This window comes from Gymnodraco acuticeps, unplaced genomic scaffold (genome assembly GCF_902827175.1).
Source record: "Gymnodraco acuticeps unplaced genomic scaffold, fGymAcu1.1, whole genome shotgun sequence".
In the NCBI taxonomy this organism is placed as follows: Eukaryota; Metazoa; Chordata; class Actinopteri; order Perciformes; family Bathydraconidae; genus Gymnodraco; species Gymnodraco acuticeps.
The window spans coordinates 2,027,800-2,050,437 of NW_022992308.1; the positions used below are offsets into that span (position 1 = coordinate 2,027,800).

Consider the following 22,638-nt stretch of genomic DNA (forward strand, 5'->3'; position numbering starts at 1 on the left):
AGATTATTGTAGAGGTTGTTTTGGAAAAGTGGAAATCTATGAGCTCTGTAATTTAAACATATTCCAGAAATAAACATGTTTTAATGTTTTAACCACATCCGTGAATTAACCACAGAAGTGTAAAAAGGAAAAAGTGATACCTTACTTTAAAATAGGTATGTATATTTATAATTACTTACCACATGTAGATAGCTTGAAACAGTGAAAAAAGGAAGTGAAGCAATATTAGGTATTTTTACATTTATAAAAAGATGTCTTTACATTGACAGGTAGGCAACATATTATATTGATATACAGTTGAAACAATACACATAACTAGATCACATGAGTTTGACACCAACAAACTGTTCTTTGTTACACTTGTGTCATGAAGTAGATTCAGTTCATAAAGTCACTGTTCAAGGTTTTTCCTGTCTGATGCTAATACTGCCGTTATTTAAAAAAACAAACTAATACGTGTCCCTTACCGTGTGAAAAGTATAAAAAACACAACTTAAAAAAGACTAGGAGGGAAAACCTCTCCTTTCATTCACAGAATGAATATTGAAAAACTCCCAATGAATGGCCAAGACGCTTCACAATGATTGAAGTGTTTGAATTTACACAAAGTCCCAGCAGGAACGCAGATTTGAATTCAGCCTCTTTACCTGAAAGTACGACTGGGCTGCTGTTAGGCCTGAGATTGGGCTGGAGCTGGAGCACGCTGGAGCTGGAGCACGCTGGAGCTGGAGCACGCTGGAGCTGGGCATTACTGAATAAACGGTGGGATGATGAAGTCTGATGCAAACCATATGGGCGTAGTGCGGTAGAAGGTATTCTGGGGGGATTCCCGCACAGATCCTCAGGTTTACACACAACCATCAGATTAATACTATCCAGAGCTTTTCAATATCTGCAGTCAGTGAAGCAGAAACGTCTCGACATGCTAACTGACTGCAGAGACCCTCTGACCCCCCCGGCAACAGAACGGACTTTAATAATATGGAGTGCAGAGAAAACGCCGCCGGGGCAAACAGAAAGTCTGAGGCTTTAGCGTTTGGCTCTCTTGGACGGGGGCTCCTCAGATTTCTGTCCTCCCCGCATCCGCACAGCAGGGGGGCTGGCCTCCCGTTTGCGCCCCTTCACTGCTGCTGCCTGGCCCCTCGTCCCGCTGCAGGAGGGAAACAAGGAACAAGTGTCAGGCCGTTTGTCTAAAGACTCATATGTAGGCCCTGGGAGATGTGTCTCAGTGCACTTGTTTGCAATGAAGGAATACTTGTTATTGCAACTCTTTTCACGAACAACTCTAGACGGGGCCGGACTTGGTGTGTCCACATTCACTTAAATAGAGAAAATGTGCATGAGACAGATTTCTAAAAGACCCATTTAGACTTTAATTTAGTCTGAGATCAAAGACAGAATAAGGAACATTTCTGACTAAATCTTCATGGGAAAAAACAATGGGTGGAATTGGAAGAAAGATGTTCTCAGGGATGTAATTAAAACAAATAATAATACTGTAGTAATGTGAATTAATCATCTAATTTCTTACCTTATATATAAAGCAACTGATAGTGTATCTTTGTTGAAGAAACAGGGATATTGTTTTTGTAAAACTTAAAAAATAGATAATTATGAGTGTATAAAAAGTAAAATGGAAAAAGTGAGACTACTTATTGAGTGTACAAGGTTTCTATCATTTAACATGACTTAAATTTATTAAAAAGCATATTAAGTACACAAGCCTCTCACCTGAAATACTGGATTAATAAATAAAAAATACTGTTTATATTATCAAATTATTAAAAACGTTACAAGTTCTTTTGATCCTATAGCTTATGTGCAATGCCCAATGTTTGATACACAGCACAGGCCATTCAAAAGTATGTCTTATTTGGGGCGGTATTAACTTAAAAGCTATTTAGAATTTCCGGGAAAGCTTTAGCTCTAATGTTGTCTTTCTCAGAGCGGCGACCTCATAGCGCTCAGTTTTGGTCGGATCCCTCAGAGGAACTCACCGTGTGCCAGCTGCGCTCTCCTCTTGGCCGTTCTGTCGGTTCGCCCGGGTGGAGGGTTTACTCGGCTTGTTCCTGAGGAGCAATCAAAACAAATATGAAACATAGTGCTAAATCTCCCCCCCTCACGCTTTAATTGAACAGGATGTGACAGTGATGATGCCTGCTGGGTGTTTCAGAGAGTAAACATTCAGCACTAAAACAACCCTTTCATCTCCACAGAGAGTCTCATCACTGCGACTGCACGATATCAAAGATGGATTATTGTCTGGATTTAACAGCATGTGTTTTGTGACGAGCGATTTTTAAAATAGTTAATTGGTCTCATTCAATTCTAATGACTTGCTTTTACTGCAATTACCAAATAATGATGTTACAGTACAGTTTGAATTACGTGGTATGTTTTATAGTGATGTTGTTGTTATTGTGGTGCGTTTGTGTCCATGTTCAATTACTTCTCGGCCTCCAGGCGAGCTGCAGATCGTGTTGTTGCTCTCCTTGCGTTTCTTTTGTCTCCGTCTTCTTTATCACCGTCATCGTCGTCGTCGTCCTCCTCATCATCATTCTGCTCGCTCTCGTCTGCCTTTCCTTCCTTTTTATCTGTGGGTTAGCATGACAATACATTCTAAATTATGTTTTTTATTGCCAAGTCAACATGGATGGTAGGAACTTGTTAGAAACTATAGCGACTCGTAGGTGCTCATCCATAACATTAAGACAAGAAACTGTTTTCTTTCACCTATGTACTTGCTAGTGAAAAGCTTAGAATGATAATGAGTATTAATAACAACAAAGTAACAATCATTTGACTTTGATAAAGCTTTTAATCTCCTCACCTGGATCCTCGGGGGCTGCCGCTGACTTTGACGGCCGTCCCCTCCGACCTGTTCTCTTTGGAGTCGCTTCCTGGTCCTCCTCTTCAACCTGGAGAAAAGACAACAAATATTAAAGTCCTGACATCTGATCAGAGTTTGGAAAAGATTGGGGGAATGAGATATGAGCAGTGCAGAGCCAAAAGGTAAGCAGTTCCACGCTTTTTAAGTTCTTACACAGACAAGTCAGATAGTACGGCAACAGTGAATGATGCACATAGTGTTAATAACATACAGATGAATATTTAAAGGCCTGAGCGGACAACATACATCGTCTGGTTTCTTCTCGCTGCAGATCTCCTCTTCACTCTCTGCCTGGCTCGCTGCAGGGGACAAAACTGGAAGAAGATAAATGTACAATACAGAGACTTCAATGATCAAAGTAACTCATTTTCATTCTAAAAGGATGGCTATTTTTTTTATAACGCACATTTCAGCAACAAGGCAATTCAACGAGGTGCAAAGAAAACACTGTACAAAAGGACATTCATATTCAGTTTAATAAAAACGAAATAAGTATCCAGGCTAGGGCTGCTCGATTATGGCAAAAATCATAATCTCGATTATTTGGGTCAATAATTGATATCACGATTATTAAAAACGATTATCCATTTACTTTGAAAACATCCATTTATTGAAAAAAAAAATGTGAACATTATGTTTTTAACAGTTGATTACCCTGAACTTTAAGTAGAATTCAACTGAAAAACTAATAAAAAAATTATCGTTTTATTTCGATTGTTGTTTTCAGCCAAAATCGTAATTGCGATTAAAATACGATTAATTGAGCAGCCCTAATCCAGGCCTTGTGTTTTTTTTAGATACAGTATGCAAGGACCCTTGCTAAAATGACAGAGTAATGATTTATCTTGGATGTGCATGCTTTCTCACCACTGTCTTCTTCAGGTTGTTCACTTGGTTCCTGTTGACTGGAGTCGTTCTTCTCCTCCTCTTCAGCCTGAGTTTCCTGTAAAAGGATCATTGAAATACACATTTAGACACATAAAAAGTTAAAGGTAGGTAAGAATGGAGAAACCAGCTCGAGTGCGCTGGTATTTGAAAGTACACAGCCGAAAAAAATCTGCCCCTTCCTTCAGACTTCCTCACAGAGCACCTCCTCCAACACACACGAACGCACACATGACCAATGAGGGCACGAGATAAGTTTGTGCACAGATGGAAGGCTGACAGGCAGGCAGGCCATCCAGTTATTTTAAATTTAGACGGCTAAAATGATTGGTCGTGCTTTTTACAGCGCCACGGATTCCACAGATGACATTGTTGTATGTATTTATTGTCAAAGCATTTAATGTATCCATTGCTATTGGGATGTTAAGAGCATTCCATGGAATACAACAAAAAGTGTTTCTGAAGTGAATTACCTACCCTACCTTTAAGTAAATACAGAATTAGATGGAGGAATTGCAGACCAGGAGACAGCGAAGGTTTTAATCCACAAATACGTCAACTCACCTCCACAGATTCCTCCGTATCCTCGGACCTCTTCCTCTTCACCGCTGGTTTACCTGGGATGGAAACATGATGAAAATATGTATCCCATCATCTCTCTCACATACAGGGAACACCCTGAAAATATTTTGTTTTGTTTAACTCATAGCAACGCAGCCAGCCTTCCCCCACGTCTACTACCAATGCCAACATACTCAATCATACTATTTGACAGGCTTTTAGCGGTGATGACAGCAAAATGAAACGTGGTTTACTCTCAACATCATGCTATGAAATGTTGCAGTTAGCTGTTGAGGTTTGGCTCACTTATTCTTTTAGCTTGCATGTAGCCACACCTCGCCAGAAACTCATTCACCATTCATAGCAGGCACAGTGGTGTCAGTCCTTTAAAGAAAAGGGACAAAAAAAACACAAAAAAGACTTGAACGTACGTGTGTCAGTGGCGTCTTTGGAGTCGGAGCTTCCTGCAGCGGCAGATTCTTCTGGAACAGTCGACGGCAGAGCGACTTGACTTCCTCGCCGTGTTAATTTCCTCGGTCCACTTTCTTCTTCTGTTGCCTTCAGATTTGAAAAGATATTGTGATAAACAAGATGAAAATTCAGATACAGCGAAATATTGCTTATTTTGTTGGTTGGCTCAATCATCAGAAATGAAAGAAGAAAAAGTGTATCTAAAAAGTAGAATTTTTCGAACATCAGGTTGTGTTGCCTTATTTTAACCCATTTATATACAAAGGCATTCTCTTAACTTTTATTTTATTGATCAATTTATATTGTGGAATTGTACTTTTCCCTAATTGTAGCTCCTTTTGTTCAATGTTTTAGACTGTACAAAAATGTGATTCTGATTCTGATGTTTGTCTTATAAAGCATTTAGTAACTTAGTTTTTAAAGTGGCTTTAAAGACAATTGATATTATTATCAATGTACATTTTGCATTTCTGTTAACGTACCTCTTCTGTCTCGGTGCTCTTGTCGTCTTTGTTCTCCTCCTTCTTCTGATTATCTGAGGTTGGAAAAAGAACATGAAAGAAAACTCAAATTAATCAATATTTTGAACACTTTTTAGCTACACTAGCTTAGGGAATGACATACAACTGAACCCTTTATAGTCTTTTTATTATAGCTTCTTTGGTACCACTTTACAATAAGACTACCCTTATAAAGGGTTTACGAATAATTAGGTTGTGAACACTTTATAAATCATTAATAAGCTTTTATAAGACATGAGCTAAACAGTTGACCGGTTGCTTGCCAAATAGTGAGCCCACATTTATCTGTACAGCTAAGCCTTATTAGAAATGGTAGTAACTCATTAATAAATGGTGATTTGTTTCACACTTTACAATAAGGCTCCCTTTTGGCAGTTATAAATGTTAGTAACTCGTAAATAAATGGTCATAAAGAGATGCCAAGAAACATCAAGATGGATGGGGGGAATCAACTCCGTGAACAACAGATAGGAAGGCTGATGATGAAGAAGTAAGCTAAGTAGCCAATACAAGGCTTAGGCTGGAGCCACACGAGGACCGCTTTCGATACCGCTCGAAAGCGCTGGAGACGCTGTAGTACATATGCCGGGCCTGTAAGTGGCGCTGTAGTCCTGCCACAAAAGCAGCAAAGAAGACTTCCTGCGCATGGTTGCCCTTCTGTTTATTCTCCACTGTGGACGCTCTGGCTCTTTTTCTCCCTCCCCGAGGCAAGCGTTTGCTCCTGCTGTAAATCTCTCCGGTACTCCACCAGCAGATGAAAAACACCCACCTTTCCACCTCTTCCAAGGGACGAGTTTCCGTTAAAAAAAAATTTCGCCGGTCAACATGTCCGTTAAAATTTAAATCTTCCGGACAAAATTTGAAAAGTGCCGGTCAGATGTCTTCTTTGTTATTTATTGAGCTTTAAAACAAATTGAGAACGACTCTATATAATAATATAAGAATAAAAAACGGAGCCGCTCTTTTCCTCCACCTCTTCTGACAGCCTAGCAGCTGATCTGAGCAGGAGAGAGGGGGAGAGGCGGGGCTATTGCTTCAACGTTATCAGGAAATTATCGTATAGGCGTAAAGACGGAGCCGTTTGCCCCCCCAGAGCGTTTTGTTCGCAGATCTACCCACGGTGGGACCCGTTATCGTTTTATGTGTTTCCATGTCGGCCGAACCGTATATATGATAGAGAACTGTAGCAGATACGTCCGTTACCGTTCTCGTGTGGCTAGGGCCCAAGTCATCTTGCCAAATAGTGAGCCTGTGTTGATGTATGCTAGAATTGCATATAGAATCATAGAATGATAAATAAAGTGTTTACAACCTAATTATAAACCCTTTATAAGGGTAGTCTTATTGTAAAGTGGTACCGCTTCTTTTAATCAATATTGTGCAACAATGTTCCTCAGGAATACATTTTTTAAAACATTAAATTATATTTTCCAGATCCTGATATCTTGACTCAACTTGAATATTTTGGCTAGTGCATTATATCAATGGACTGATATTGCACAATGACCAGGAAGAACAGTTCTCTTCAAAGTGAAATCCTGGATCAGACGTTAACAACAATTGTGTTTGCTAATTTTAAATCTTACCAGCAGAGGTGGTTTCCTTGGCAGCCGCTCCTGAGCGCCTCCTCCCGCGGCTCGGGGTCTCCTCTGGTTTCTCAGGTTCTTTAGGTTGCTCCTTCTCAGCCTCCTCGCTGGTTTTGGATGATCGACCCCTGCGAGGCGTCCTGACCTCCACAACCTTCTCCTGGTCCGTTTCCTGAAGGTAACAATAATCCATGAGCTAATCAGTGTGTAGTCAAAATAAAAATATACAGAAGTCAATTCAAGAAAGGTTTTAAAACCCCCAAAAAACACACATTGCACCAATTTCATAATTACATGGTGGTTTTAGGAAAAAGGCTGTGTTTACCTCAGCAGACGGTTGCTCTTTACTTTCATTTTCATCCCTCTCATCACCTGATCAGGAACAGAAAACAAGTGAACACATGAAACTCATCCCTTCAGTGGAATCAAAATGTTATCTACTGACTGGATATAACATTTAAAAAGGTTCCTATTTAGTTGGATAGCTCATAACCGGCAGTGGCTCTGTCAGTAAGGGCTTGGACTGTGGGCCCGTAGGGACGCCGGTTCAAGTCCCCGACCAGACCTAAAATATGGAGTGTGGACTGCTACTTGGAGAGGTCCCAGTTCACCTCCTGCACTGCCGTGGTGCCCTTGAGCAAGGCACCGGACATCCCCCTTCCCCCCTCACTCCCATTGCTCCCCGGACGCTGTACAATAGCTGCCCACTCCTAGTACTAGACTCCTGGTACTAGGATGGGTTAAATGCAGAGAACACATTTCACTGTGTGTGCTGTGTGACCATTAAAGAGGGTTTCATCCCTCCCTATTCTCTCTTAAAACATTCATTTAAACTTATCATTGCAACTCTAATGTCTTAAGCTAAATGTTTAGATTTTCACATGTAATGAAAATATAAAATCTTCGCCAGAAACTTTGATGAATTATAGGCTTTGAATCTTGAAAAGTGGGCGAGGAAAGAAAATCTCACCAGATTCCTTCACTGCGGCAACTTTCTGAGTGGACAGCTTTCGCTTACGTCTTCCTCGTCCCTCCGTCTTCTCTTCCTATGACACAAAATAAGAGGTTAGGACACTGCGTCCACACCTACATTTATCAAATCTGTAACGCAGCGTCCACACGGCGGCGTGTGTTGAAGCTTGCCAGTGGGCATGTCTGAAACTCGACCAACAACCAATCACATGAACCTCCCGCCCCGGACACACAAGCACGCGGTTTGATTGGCTAGAGCTTGTACTGGCATAAGATTTGATTGGCTGACGCTTCCGTCAAGCAACGCGAGCAAAGCGAAGCGACAGAACCACAATGCAGTTTGGCAAAGCGTGACGTCACACCATTCAAAGTGGACGGGCCGTAAGAGCCACATTGTACACAAACTGTTGCATTACCTTTTCTGACAGATCTGACCCCTTCTCATCTTCCTGGCTGTCTGTACTGGAGACATTACCTGAAAACACAAACAAAAATGGCTGACCGACAGTAGAGGAGTTGATGACACATGGCTCAAATATCTTATTTAAAGGCAGCAGTTGAGGAAAAAAAAAAATGGTATGATACAAAAGTCACATGACTCACTAATTTGTTTGACCAGTACGGACTGACCCACTGATCCACTTTCTCTGATCTCCTCAGTCTTCTGCGGTGCATTGTGTTCCATCTGGATATCATTTACAGATCAACAAAAGGATTTGGATCAGATAATATCAATACATTGCATTGCATTTAGCTGACGCTTTTATCCAAAGTGACTTACAGTGCATTCGACCAAGAAGATACAAACTTGAAGAAAACAGAATCATATAAGTACATCAGGTTTCATAGAGCAAAACATTTTGAGTGCTACTCAACAGGCTTTAGATAAGCCAGTCCTTTGTGAGTATATAAGTGCTTTGTTAGTAATTCTATCGCTCGAAGTGGAGTCAAAAGAGATGAGTTTTAAGTCTGCGCCGGAAGATGTGTAAGCTTTCTGCTGTCCTGATGTCAGTGGCGAAGTCCCTCCCTTTCCGGTGGACCTCCATCGGACCTTATTTCGGAAAAAATATGTATTGAAGTCAATGGCGAGAGAAAAGTTATCTTTCGATCCCGTTTGAATTTGTGCCACGAATTACACATATGATGTTTGTCAATTTAAAAGATAATTTTGCAAGTAACAAAAAATATGTTTTGCCGTAAAACTTTGAAGTAAGACTTTTTTTGTGTGAAACCGCTCAATGAACTACATCTCTGGTCTCGCACAACAACACACGTCACCAACACCAAGATGGCCATCACTACTGTCTTGCCAAACAAGGGGTTGACTACCCTCACCATCACCACAATGAAACACGTCCAGAAGAATGTCATGCAAAGCTGCCTGCCTGATCTTTTTAATGTTCAATGTTAACCATTTGTGCAGATAGCATGAAGTAGAACAGATCGCCGATGCTAATGTAGCGTTAGCGTTAGCATGTCTCCCCGGGGGCATCCGGGCTTAAACGGTGTATTATAGAATGATCACACCGGTGTAACAGTACTCTTCAAAGGGTTCAGGAAATATGACTACTACTCTTACTGTTTAACATTTTGGGTTACTTAAAGGGGACCTATCATGGAAAATGCACCTTTGTACGTCTTTTATACATGAATATGTGTCCTCGGTGTGTCAGGGAACTCACCAAGTGTCAGAAACACAACCCTCTCTCTTTTCCTCCATACCCAAAATCTCTAAAAACGGGGCTTTAACGGATCTGATACAGATTTGAAAATAGTCTGACGTCAGTGACGAGGAGCTCCGCCTATATGGCCAACTCTCCACCAATCAGGGGAATGAGAGGTTGCCGTGGCATGGTAACAGCATGGTAACATGACACTCGTAACTCGGCCCCCTCCTTTGCAGGGGGGCGTGGTCAGCTGCAGCGCATGCAAAGACAGGGGAGAGCAAAATAGAGCGAAATGAGGCATGGCTAAAATGCATGATCTGTTTGGTATTTTGAAAAAGAAAACGTATTAAATATACCTTATATAGGTATGGCCCTACAATATTTTATTCAAATATAGCATAATAGGTCTCCTTTAATGTTACTTCATGTTAAGGTTAATACAAATGACAAGGCTTTAATGCTAACTAACGTGCTCCCTTACGCGACTCTGGGATTTGTAGTCTTTCTAGTTGCGTATTTTTCATAGTCTTATATTTCAACAGTTTTAAGACAAACGATGACTTTTTTGACATGGAAATGATTTTTTTAAGATTGACAAACATCATATGTGTAATTCATGGCACAATTCAAATGGGATCGAAAGATACGTTTTCTCTCCCCATTGACTTCAATACATAATGTTTCCGAAATAAGATCCATGAGTCGGAAGTAGATGGGCGGGACTTCGCCTCTGAGCTCATTCCACCATTTTGGAGCCAGGATAGCAAACCGACGTGTTTTTGCTGATGGGAACTTGGGTCCCCCTGGCAGAGCGGAGCATGGGGAAATGTTACAGGTGGTTTACATCTGAACAGAGTGAGCGTAACGGAGGCGAACACTTACAGTTTGTGGCTCACTCTTTTCTGTGGCAACGTTTCCTTCCTCCACTGTCTTACTCTCAGCTTCACCTAGTGGTGAATAGAAGCAGTGTTAAAGATAGTGCCTACAGTATTAAGAATGTCTGTCAAAGTTAGATGAGAAAACATCTTACTATGATCTACATCCATCTTGTCCTGGTCGTCATCAGCTACCACTTCCTCGGCCTGTTTTACAATAGATAAATTAGTTTAGTTTACAATTAAACAATGTAAACAAATACAATATATTAATGGTACCTCACCTTCGGGCTCGTCTTTGTGTCTACAACCTCTGCCTCAGTTTGCTCTAAAATAACGGTAACATGAAAAGTTAACGGTCAGATTAAGACAACACATCTTTGACTTTTTTACAAGAATGTTTTTAAGCACTCACCTTGTTCAGTGGAAACTTCTGAGACTTGTTCAGTGGAAACTTCTGAGAATTGTTCAGTGGAAACTTCTGAGGCTTGTTCAGTGGGAATATCTGAGACTTGTTCAGTGGGAATATCTGAGACTTGTTCAGTGGTATCAACTGCAGTAGTGCTTTCATCTGTGGTTTCTCCAACTTCTTCTGACACTAAAGTACTAGCATCTGAAATATCGTAGACAGTCAAATTAAATGAATGAGCATCGTCAGGCTGAAACACAGCTGATGCTTAGTCAAAAAGGTATTTTACCAAACGACAAACTGAGTGGTAATCATTATAGTAAAACGTTTACCTTCGTTGGTAGTTGATGCTGCTGCCGGTGCCGTGTTTCCATCCAGCTGTTTCTCAGGAGCGATTTCTGCAGTTTTAGCTTCATCCATATTTGAAATAGATTGATTTGAAGTAGTTTCATCATCCTGTGTAGAAGCAAAATTGTGATTTTCCAAAGCATAATAACACCTTATAAAATGATACTTTGAAAAGTAGTAGAAATGTACCAGGTCATTTGAAAATAGGAGCAAATGAAAACCAAAGGAAGAATGTTTTTATCCATAAACAGCAAAAAAAAAAGGCAACTTAATTTGACAATGTGGAAAATGCTCTTACCTGTGGAGCAGGAGACTCCTTTCCTACATCCTTTTCTTTCTCTGAACACTCCGACACATCTGTAAGAGAAACATATTTCTATTTAGGAAACCTCCCGATATGTTTATGTAGTGAATAATGCACACATTTCCCACACTGTTCTGTATTTACCTGCAGTGCTTGGTTCCTCAACGACAGCAGCTGGAGACGGTTCAGCTTCAGGAGTTTCCTCCAGTTGTCGGGCCGTCTGACTTTCCTTTGGTACCTCCCCTTTATTTGGGGGAATTATTTTGGAGGCACCTTTAGGATCCATGGACAGCAGAGTGAGAGCGGCCTCCTTCATCAGATCAGCGTCCTGCAGGAGGGTCTCCGGCTCCTCGGGGGGGAGTCTGGCCTCGGCTGAAGCACAGACGTCCATGAGAGCCAGCAGGGCGTCGGCCTCGGCGGGCAGGACGGGGATCTCGCTGAGTCGGGACTCTGTGTCGCCCTCGGGGGGCTCGGGGGTGATGTCGCTCAGTGCGTCGCAGGTATCGTCTGAGTAGGGGGTGGTGACGGGGTCCGAGTCGGTGCTGGTTTCCTGCAGAAGGGAAGGTTTCTTCTGCTGCTCCTCTGCGTCGAGTGAGGACACTGAAGATTTGTCCGATTTGTCTTCTCTGGGGGTTTTCTTCTCCTCCTCGTTATCGTCTGTCTTTTCTGGGACTTTGTCTTTCTTCTCTGTTTTTTTTTTTGCAGTCTTGATTTCAGATTTCTCCTGGGGAAGCTCCTCTGAAACCTTTGGCTGTTCCTTTACCTCTTTTCTCTTCTCCTTTGACGTCTCAGGTTTTGCTGCTGAACTCTGAACTTTAATATCCGTCTTCGATAACGATGGAGTCTTTGTTTCCTCTTTAGATTTTGATTTCGATTTATCCACGGTTCTAACTTTTTCTGTGGGCTTGACCCTTTTTGAATCTTTGTCCATCTCAGAGCCAGACTTGATTGATCTCTGGCTGTCTTGATCTGCTTTGCTCTTCTCCTTCTCGCTGTCTTTACCTTCAGTTTTAGATTTGGGTTTGTCTCCTGGCCTGTTCTCAGTGTGGCTCTTTGACCTTTTCAGGACTTCCTTTGAGGGTTTATCTTTCCTCTTGCTGCTGTCGGACCCCGGCTCCAGGTCTGACCGGTCCTCAGAAGAGCCGGCAGAATCGTGGCGGAGCAGCTGCTTGAATTCACTTTTCGCTGAAGCTTTCTCTCCCTTGACCTTGTCTTTACCCTTTTCCCTTATTTTGTCCTTCTCTGTTTTAACAGTATCAATAGATGGAGCTCTTACCTTCTTGACAGCAGCATCTTTAGGACCCTCCTCTGCCACAGCTTCTGACGACTTCCCCTCTCTTGTAGTCCCGGCCATTTTCTTCTCACTTTTAATCTTAGGCTTCTTCTCCCCTTTGTCTTCAGAGGACACTTTAATAGCTTCCTTCTGCTGAGATTCTTCTGCCTGCTGTTCTGATTTTTTCTCCTGCTTTTGTTTGAGTTTGAAACGTTCATCTGACAAGCTGCGTTCTTTGTCTTTGCGTTCTTTAGGGTGAGGTTCCTTACGGGACAACCGATCAAATTTCCCACTGGTGCGTGGTTTGAGAGTCTCTTGGGAACCTTGCTCCAGCTCCAGGATGAAGGAGTGAGTCCGGCTTTTTTCTGAGAGCTTTTTGGGTTCACTGGAGTCTTCTGAGACGCTGCCGCTCATCCTTCTGTTCCTCTCATCAGACGAAACTGATTCTGATAGATTTCTCATTAATTTCGGTTGTGGAGGCTTTAAAGGTGTAGGTCTCAATTCCTGATATTAAAACAACAAAACAAAAAGGACGCTTGTTACATCTCGGCAATCCTGCTCCCTATGATATCGTTTTATTCATGAAGTCTTTCACATACCGCTTTCTTGGATCCTTCCGTATCTCCTCTCTTTCTGCTTGAAACATCTCCATCTTTCCTAAAGGGAGAAATCATTGAATGCATTTATATATTGTGTATACTTTGGTTGTTTTGTTTATCATCAGCAGCGTTAACTACCTTGAGTCTAGCTTCCTCTTCCTGTTGAGAGCCATTTTTTTCTCCAGAACTTTCCTTTCCTTGCGAGCCTCTTTGGCTCTGGGGAGGTTCTGCATTTTTTGATCTGTACAGGAAACAAACCCTGATAAATGGTAGTTCTCAGTTTGGAGGAACATACAAAATAGATTTTATTAAAACATAAGATGAAAGTACCTTGTTCTTCGGCCTGTGCTGCTTTTTGTTTACGCCTCTCTTCCATTCGCTCTCTGTTCTGTTGTCTCTTGAGCAGCCTTTCCTCTTTGTCCTTTGCCTATGAGAGAAAGGTTGAAGGACAAAAATGACAGAAAAGTACATTTAAAACAATTATGTGTTGTTTTAAAGCTCACGATCAACTCATTTGCCAAGTAAATCCTTTGATTTAACTGTAAAAGCAGTAAAGTAAAGATGCTCTGCTAACACCATGCCTTCAATGTCAACATTAATAAAAACTCACCACAGATTTCCTTCGTTCTTCCACAGTGACTTCATCATCCGAGTCGCTATAGTAACGGGAGTAAAGGAAGGGCTTGTGAACGTAGGCCTTGCGGCGAGGTTTGCGCTCCACTTCTTCTGCGTCTGTCGGCTTCTTCTCTGCATTCTCATCTTGATCTGAGGCAAGATAAACTGAAACATGAGACTCTAACATAGAGACAGGGTTGAAAATGCAATGTTTGGTAGTAGCGACCACAATTAACACAGGGATGAAGGATTCAGACCATCTGATGGAAGCTCCCCCTCCTCAGAAGAGTCCGACAGCCCGTCGTCTTCACTTTGTTCCTCGAACGACGACAGGTCGCTGGTGTGGACGGAGCTCACTGTGATGTCACTCAGCCCGTCCAGGTCCGAGTCCTCCAAAAGGTATTCTGCAGGGCAAAGATACATCAACATTTAAACTAAAATCCAGCAAAAACTGCAATTCCTACTGACATATAAATGGTTAGCATTGAGGTTTTCATATATTTATATGCCTTGAACCTTTTGTTATCTGCTGTAATAACTCATATAAGGAAATAAAGACAACACAACAGCAGTGCATCAAAAAGTCCCCGTTTTCCAAAATGTAATTATTATTATGTTACTCAAGTTCAGTGGATTATCTATTGCATAAGACATACAGATGTTTTCACCATACACATCTGGACAATGATAGAAGTTTTTTATAAGTTCTGAAAAAAATCTTTGAATTCTCTCTACTAGGAAATCCAGAAAATGCCCATCACAGTTTCTTAAAAAGGTCCTCTTTAAATTATACACCCAATGATGCAAAACCATAACAATATATTAATTGTACAATGACATAAAACTAGATGAATGTAGAAAATCTTCGTATTTTCACAACAACAGTTAGTTTTCTGTCGCTGGACTACTACTCAACTAATAATTTCTGCTTGATCTTTTATCTACCAGAAGAAAATTAATATAAAAACCCTGAATGTTAACACGTGGTTTTATCAAGATATATTATTATGCATGCTGACTAAATCACAGTATAACAGGAAGTGCATACAGAGTACAACAGCTCACCTTCTTTAATCCTCTCTCTGGCTTTCTGCTTATCCTGACTTGGGGATTTCAGAAGATCTTCATCTTGCTTCTCCTCCGTGGGTTTCCCAGTTGTTTGGCTTGCATCTTTTTCCTTCTCCTCTTCGGTCTGTTCCAGAGTTCCTGACTCCTCCTCTTCCATCTTCACCTCCTCTATTAACCCCTCTTTTCCCAGATCCACCTCTTCCTGCGTGTCCTCCGTCTTCACTTCTAGAGCCTGAACCTCTGAAGCCAGCTCCTCTTCCTCGTCCTCATGGTGGCTGTCCCCTTCCTCAACAATACACATGTCCTGCTCGCCCTCCTCCCCCATCATGGGCTCATCTCTACGTCCTCTATCGGTGCTCGCCCTCACGCTGGCCTCATGGTTTAGAGAGGTTATGGTGTCCAGGATGGACATGGCGTCGCTGGCTGCCGTGGTAGTTGGAGCAGATGACGAGGCTGTAAAAAATATGATGTTGCATTTTAACTATGTAAGTGTGAGCCTTTTTATTTTAATGGTCTCCTAATATACTATTTGTAGGTCTCAGATATATATACAAATATAAAAAACATGTTGTCTATGAAGTGTTTTGCTCAAAATACCAAACTGATCACCCATTGTAGCCATGCCTCATAGACATTTTTTTTAAAAAGAGATGGGGGGGGCTTTTTTACTCTCCATTACAGCGTTAGCTCTGAGTGTTAGCGATGCTTGCTAATGTAAACAAAGATCATATTACTTCAAAAACACGTCGCACATTGTTTCTGATAGCAACGTTTCTGATAGGGCTGTGGGTCTAAAGCCAGCCCACATCTCCGATATTACGTCACATCGGCAGCAAATCTGGATCAGCTGTTGTACCCCCGTTTTTAGAGATATGGGTACGGAGGAAAAGACAGAGGGTTTTGTTTTCTGTCACTTTGTGAGTTCCCTGGCACACCGTGGACACATATTTATGTATAAAAAGACATCAAAAAGTGCATTTTGCATCATAGGAGACCGTTAACTTTTGTGAGAAATTCATCATTTTGTTTATCATGGTTGACTGATGGATCAAAAGCGGTGTACCTTGCTCAGGAATGCTGCTGTCTGGTTTGATCTCAGCTGAAGGCGGTGGTGGCGGCGGCTCCTCCTCCGAGCAGCTGCCAGGGAACAGAAACTGACGAACCACCCTCTCCACCTGCGGCCTGAAGATATGGTTGACTTTGGGATCCACCGTCTGGGCCACAATCCTGTCCACCCCCTGCTCCAGCATCCCAGATCTAAGAGGAACAGTTTCATTTTCTAAGTAAAACTAGTTTAAAACAACATAACGCAAAAAATACATAGCCATTCCTGAAAAGCATAAGCAAAAGCTGATTTAAATAATAGAAGGTGGAACATGTATAATTCTCCTTTCTCACTTACTGCAGCACAAGTTGTCTGATGTTGTTTCTCAGCTGGTTCTTGTTCAAATGAGGGCTCCATGTGTGGTTAGAAAGGTGATTGGACACAAAGTTGTCCACTCTTTGTTTCAGGTTCAAGTAAGCTGGCTGCAGGCGAAAAAAACAACAACATGATCACAGTGGAGAAGCTACTTTTGCATGTTTACTAAATACTTACTTCTCTTTTAGTACATCAAATGTCAGTTTAAGCGGTTAACTTATCTTCTGAAGTAGCCACTGGTATAGTTAAATACATTGAAATGTAGTAAGAAAATAGTTAGTGTTCGGTCTCTGTTGTTTTAACAGCAAATGTGAAAGTCAGCTGCGAAATTGCAACAAGCAACTAAACGTATAGTCCCTCATATTGTCCTTTTACATCCTTTGTCAAATTGGTATCAGTTGTGCAAAAAGTGTCAGTAGCATGTCTCATATAAACCCCACAATAATGTAAATAGAAATTGTTTATCATAGAGGTCTAACTTGACCTCCTCATCACTATGTAACATGAATGATTGTGAATTACTGTTGCAACAACACATTCATATGTACTTATTCTGTATCATAACAATGTTCAGTGGTATTTATTGTACTTTTTCAACCTCATTAAAACTACAGGAACATTACTTGTTTACGTTTAAAGTTTAAAAAAAAGTAATGGACGAAATTGATTTGGTTGATTGTCACAAACAAATAACACAACTATGCCTTCCCAAATAAAACCCTAAGCGTAAGCGGGATGAAATTATGTGAAGTACACTACTTAAACACAATGTTTTACTACTTTGTACTTCCACTCCTACTACTACAACTACAATTCAGAGGTAACACTTTACTCCATTACATTTATTAAGTACCTTTAGTTACTTTCGATAGATTTTGTTTTATGAAGTGAAATATAGACAACACTTAAATAAGACTTTGGTTACACCTGGAGTAACATTCACAAGCTACCTAACATTTAACAGTTGTGATAAACACATGAATGCATCACTCATTATAACCAACAAATAACCAATATGTTATAATAATATGAGCCAATCTGCATAATGAGTACTTTTAGTGTTGGTACTTTAAGTATACTTGTTGTACTTTAACTTGAGTAACATGTTGAATGACTCTTACTTGTCCTAGACTGTGGTATTTCTACTTTTAATTAAGTATAGGATCTGAGTACTTCTTCCACCTAAAGTGAGGAGTAGCTTTGGTGACCCAATACAGATATCTACTATCAATGTACCCTAAAAAAGATTCACATGTTGACGCTACATTACCAGTTATATAAAACAGTAAACAGTTACACATTATTAGACGTTATGACTGTTTCCTTACCTTTGTGTCAACGTCTGCCAGGCAGTCCCTCCTGAACTGGTCGAAGAGACCCTGAGTTTTTAAATGATTGACGATCATGGAGACCAGCTGTGGGTCTCCGGGCGGTAAACCTGCCATGTCTGAATCTAGTAAGCGTTATCTTGCACTCGGTTAAATAAAATTAGCCAATAATGACAACCACATGAGGATATATCCGACTTGAACGGCCCAGGCTTCTGTTGTGGTTTGTGCAGTTCGAAGCGGGTTTGAACCGGAAAGAGAAAAACGGTTGGCTTCCACTGAACCGGAAATACTTTGAAAGGGATGGCTTGCTTACCTAAATAAAAGCTGTAACACGATTACATTTTCCGTGAAACGAGTTAATTACCACTTTATTTTACACACATGCCTGAAACAGATTTCCATGATAGTTTATAAAAGTCAGTGTCGGAAATGGTCTTGATTCAGCGTTATGGACTTGTATCCTTGTTGAACTCAATGAGGTTGAATGACTAAAGGGAAATTAGTTATTTCTTGTTATTTGGCGACATCCAGTGGTTTGAATGATTATTGCATCAAGAATAATCCACATTTCATTTACACATTCACTCATTAATCGATTTGTGTTTTTAATTGAATAAGGTAAACAAAACTTGTGATATTATGAACTGATCTACTAAAAATGTAATTGTTTCAGAAGTTTGCGAGGCTAAGTAACGAATAATTATGTGTGCTTTCACGGTATAATATCATTGTAACCTTGCGAGGTGATTGGCTCTGTCCATTGTTAGTCGCGGCGTGATTGGCTCAGGTCCACTCTACATTGGATAACGAGTATAGATTGGATGATGATATTGGAAATTGGATTTTGACAGAGAACAAAACAAATTCTGGCAGCGGTGGGATTTGAACCCACACCTCCGAAGAGACTGGAGCCTTAATCCAGCGCCTTAGCAGCCCGGTCTACTCACAACTCATTCAGTCTGGCTCCAGCAATCCCAAGCGTCTGTTCTCCACCATCAGCAAACTTCTCAAATCCTGTGACAACGCCACCTCATCCTTCACCACCGAACAGTGCAACTCCTTCCTCTCGTTTTTCCAAACCAAAATCAGCAACATTTACAGCAATCTGACACCCTCATCAGCACCCCCCACCTCCCCTCCTGGCTCCCCCCCCTTCACCACAGCCCCTGTTCCACTTCTCCCCTGTGACCCCCGTGCAACTGTCCGACTTCATGACTGGAATTAACTCCACCTGCACACTTGACCCAATGCCCTCCAAATTTGTTAAAGAGAGCCTCCCTGCCATCTCCCAACTCATCACCACCATCATTAACTCCTCCCTCAGATCTGGATCAGTTCCCCCCTCTCTCAAACTGGCTGCTGTCACACCCATTCTCAAAAGACCTGGACTCACACCTGACATCATGTCCAACTTCCGGCCCATCTCAAATCTCCCCTTTCTGTCAAAAATACTTGAACATGTTGTTGCCTCACAACTAAAATCCCACCTCAGCTCCAATGACCTCTTTGAGCCATTTCAATCCGGTTTCCGATCAAAACACAGCACCGAAACAGCTCTTCTCAAAATCACAAACGACCTCCTCCTCTCCTCTGACTTCGGCAACCTGAACATCCTCATCCTCCTCGACCTCACTGCAGCATTCGACACCGTCAACCACGCCATCCTGCTGTCCCTCCTCGAATCATCACTCAACATCACCGACACTGCACTCTCCTGGCTGAAATCCTACCTCACCGACAGACATCAGTTTATCAACATCAACAACTGCACCTCCTCCACTGCTCCTCTGTCCCAAGGCGTCCCCCAGGGTTCGGTGCTTGGCCCCCTCCTCTTCATCCTCTACATGCTCCCCCTTGGCAAAATCATTCGTCGCCACAACCTTCAATTTCACTGCTACGCCGATGACATCCAACTTTATATCTCAACAAAAACCATCACCCCCACAACACACTCCACTCTCACCAACTGTCTCTCAGAAATAAAAGCATGGATGCAAACAAACTATCTCCAACCAGGGGCGGACTGGGGGGAAAAAGTGGCCTGGGGATTAATTGACAGACAGGCCCACTTAATGCACGGCATGTATCGGCCGGCCGGCGACGAAAGTATGTTACTTAACAAAAAACCCTATGCATTTTGTTATTTTGGACAATTATTCATATAGTAATCACATTACCTGAGCCCTTGAGTTGCCTAGAGCAAAATAGTTACGGCATATATTTAGTGATTTTAATGTTAACAGATCATTGATGCAATAACATTTTGACCCAATTTGCCTGACTTGACACATGGAATAAAACATGGGCGTAGAAAGCATCCTCAATGTGGGTGAGACAATTTAACAGGGGGTGTGGGCAGGTGGTGGACTTCACCTCCTCTAGGGGGGTCCGGGGGCATGCTCCCCCGGGAAGATTTGTTTTTAAATGTTGAAGTTAAATGCATCAATCTGGTGCACTTTGAGAGCAACATTAGGGACTAAATCTATGGCAGTCAGTACGGGCTTGGACTGTGAGCCGTAGGGTCGCCGGTTCAAGTCCCCGACCAGACCTATTTGGAGTGTGGACTTCTACTTGGAGAGGTCCCAGTGCCCTTGACCAAGGCACCGGACATCCCCCTTCCCCCCTCACTCCCATTGATCTGCGGGCGCTGTACAATAGCTGCCCACTGCTCCTAGTGCTAGACTCCTGGTAATGGGTTAAAAGCAGAGAACACATTTCACTGTGTGTGCTGTGTGCTCTGCATGTGTGACCATTAAAGAGGGTTTCATCCCTCCCAATTCTTCTTCTTCTTCTTCTTCAACACCCATATGAAACAGAACTGTAAACAGATTAACTTTTTCTTTCAACATTTATTTGAACAGCAAGTCGAGGCAAAAGTGACTGCACCCAAAACAATAAACCTGCTAGCTTATTAGCCTAAACTCAGTAACAGAATGTGGGCAACACGTTCTTCTCCACAGCCGCGCGACCTCTGAGTCAGACGTCACTTCCCCCTTTTCTATCCTATGGGTACAGCCGTACAGCCACTCCCCCTGAACCCTGTTGTAACAACATAATACACTTTTTTGGGATGCAGCTTGGGATGTGAGGACATGGCTTAGAAAGGGCGTGTCGCCTTCTGTCCTGCCATTGTTGGCAGGACATGAATTAAAATGTTGAACTCGGACTTCATTTTAAGGACATTTCGGCCAGGGGTGTAGAGCTATATTTGTTTAAGCACCGGATTGGCAAAACAGGAGAGTGTGTGCACCAGTCTGCCTTGATCTATGTATTCATGTCCGTGACACTCACAGTATCTGCTGCCCGCAGCTGTTTTATAGAAGGAAAACCTCCTTCACTTCATGAAATCTCTGCAGCACCAGGAGGCAGCGGGAGGGTTAACTCATGCCCCGGCCACACGAGGACAAAAACGGCCGTTTGCGTTACTGTTTAGTGTCATATAGATCATTCGGCCATACGAGGACGACCGAATACGGCACTAACCGACTGAGGAAACGATAACGGATCCCAAGGTGGATAGAACGGCATACGCAACGCTCTGGGGGGTCCAACGGCTCCGTGTGTACGCCCTATACGATCATTTTCTGATAATGATGAGGCAATAGCCCCACCTCTCCCCACCTCTGCTGCTCACCCCCGCGTCAAAGTAAACTGCACACTGAATTCAGATTATTTATCTTTCTCTCAATATGGACATAAACGCGAGTGAAGTCTAATCTGACAGGACGGAGACACGCAGCTCTGCTCACCTGCAGCTCCTCCCGCTGTGATGCGGCGGTGAACGGAGTAAAACACACACTTCAAGTCAGATCATCACCCTTAGCTATTTTATTTATTACCTCTCAAACTACCTAAACTAGTTATAAATATGTTTATTTTTACTGTCGGCCGAGTCACTCATTACTGGATCAGCTGCTGCATGAAACAGACACTGGCGCACTGTCCGAAGAGAGGGAGGAAAAAGAGAGGCTCCGTGTATTTTATTATTATAATATATAGATTCGTTATTCATTTGTTTTAAAGCTCAATAAATAACAAAGAAGACATTTGACCGGCACTTTTATAATTTTGTCGGAAGATTTAAACTTGAATACACGTTGACTGGCGAAAAACTCTGCCCGGTTCCCTCGGCCCCCACCGTGGAGAATAAACAGAAGGGCAACCATGACAACCATGCTTCTTCGCTGCTTTTGTGGAGGAAGTTACAGCGCCATGTACAGGCTCCTGCATATGTACTGCAGCTTCTCCAGCGGTTGGAGCTAAACGGAGCGGTCTCGTGTGGGCAGACACTATCCGGATAACTATTGCGTGTGGACGGAAGCTTGTTTGCGATTGCGTTGATGTGTTTTAACCACACACACACACACACACACACACACACACACACACACACACACAACACACACACACACACACACACACACACACACACACACACACACACACACACACACACACACACACACACACACACACACACACACACACACACACACACACACACACACACACACACCACACACACACACACACACACCCACACACACGATTTAAACGCAGACTTTTGTTCCTCCATGTTACGTTGTTATTGTTTCACTGAGCGGACCCGCACATTTTTTTCAAACGCTCCCCTTTTTGGTCCATCTGCGGCGGTAATAGGTTTTGTGCGCTGTGATGATTCGGCTGTACCTTTAGTAATGAATATTAAATGTTGAGGAAATCTTTCCACCAATAATTACAATAAGTAATCCAAAATGTATTCACTTCAGGTTTACGAAAGTAACTGTAATCAGATTACTCGTTTTTCAAATGTAACGCGAGCTGAATACAGTTAGGCTACTTG

General features: G+C 42.1%; 1 protein-coding gene across 3 annotated transcripts; it reads right to left on the reverse strand.

The window, feature by feature from the left end:
* Positions 1 to 225: 225 nt before the first annotated feature.
* Positions 226 to 18,037, reverse strand: bod1l1 (biorientation of chromosomes in cell division 1-like 1). 3 transcript variants are annotated; one of them, XM_034208180.1, is made up of 30 exons: positions 17,793 to 18,037; positions 16,447 to 16,571; positions 16,108 to 16,301; positions 15,042 to 15,497; positions 14,234 to 14,380; positions 13,972 to 14,126; positions 13,692 to 13,788; positions 13,500 to 13,602; positions 13,362 to 13,419; positions 11,634 to 13,266; positions 11,484 to 11,542; positions 11,170 to 11,293; positions 10,894 to 11,041; positions 10,713 to 10,758; positions 10,584 to 10,635; positions 10,436 to 10,500; positions 8,490 to 8,571; positions 8,303 to 8,361; positions 7,885 to 7,960; positions 7,240 to 7,286; positions 6,915 to 7,086; positions 5,290 to 5,342; positions 4,768 to 4,894; positions 4,340 to 4,392; positions 3,758 to 3,833; positions 3,137 to 3,204; positions 2,831 to 2,918; positions 2,450 to 2,594; positions 1,998 to 2,069; positions 226 to 1,150 (listed from the first exon to the last, which is right to left on the reverse strand). In XM_034208180.1, exons 1-30 carry the CDS (start codon positions 17,907 to 17,909, stop codon positions 1,030 to 1,032), a joined length of 4,818 nt encoding a protein of 1,605 aa, XP_034064071.1. In that variant the 5' UTR covers positions 17,910 to 18,037; the 3' UTR covers positions 226 to 1,029. The 3 variants fall into 3 exon arrangements, with proteins under 3 accessions (XP_034064071.1, XP_034064070.1, XP_034064069.1); XM_034208179.1 differs by having other exon boundaries at positions 3,137 to 3,189; positions 10,713 to 10,756; positions 10,844 to 11,041; XM_034208178.1 differs by having other exon boundaries at positions 10,713 to 10,756; positions 10,844 to 11,041.
* Positions 18,038 to 22,638: the final 4,601 nt, after the last annotated feature.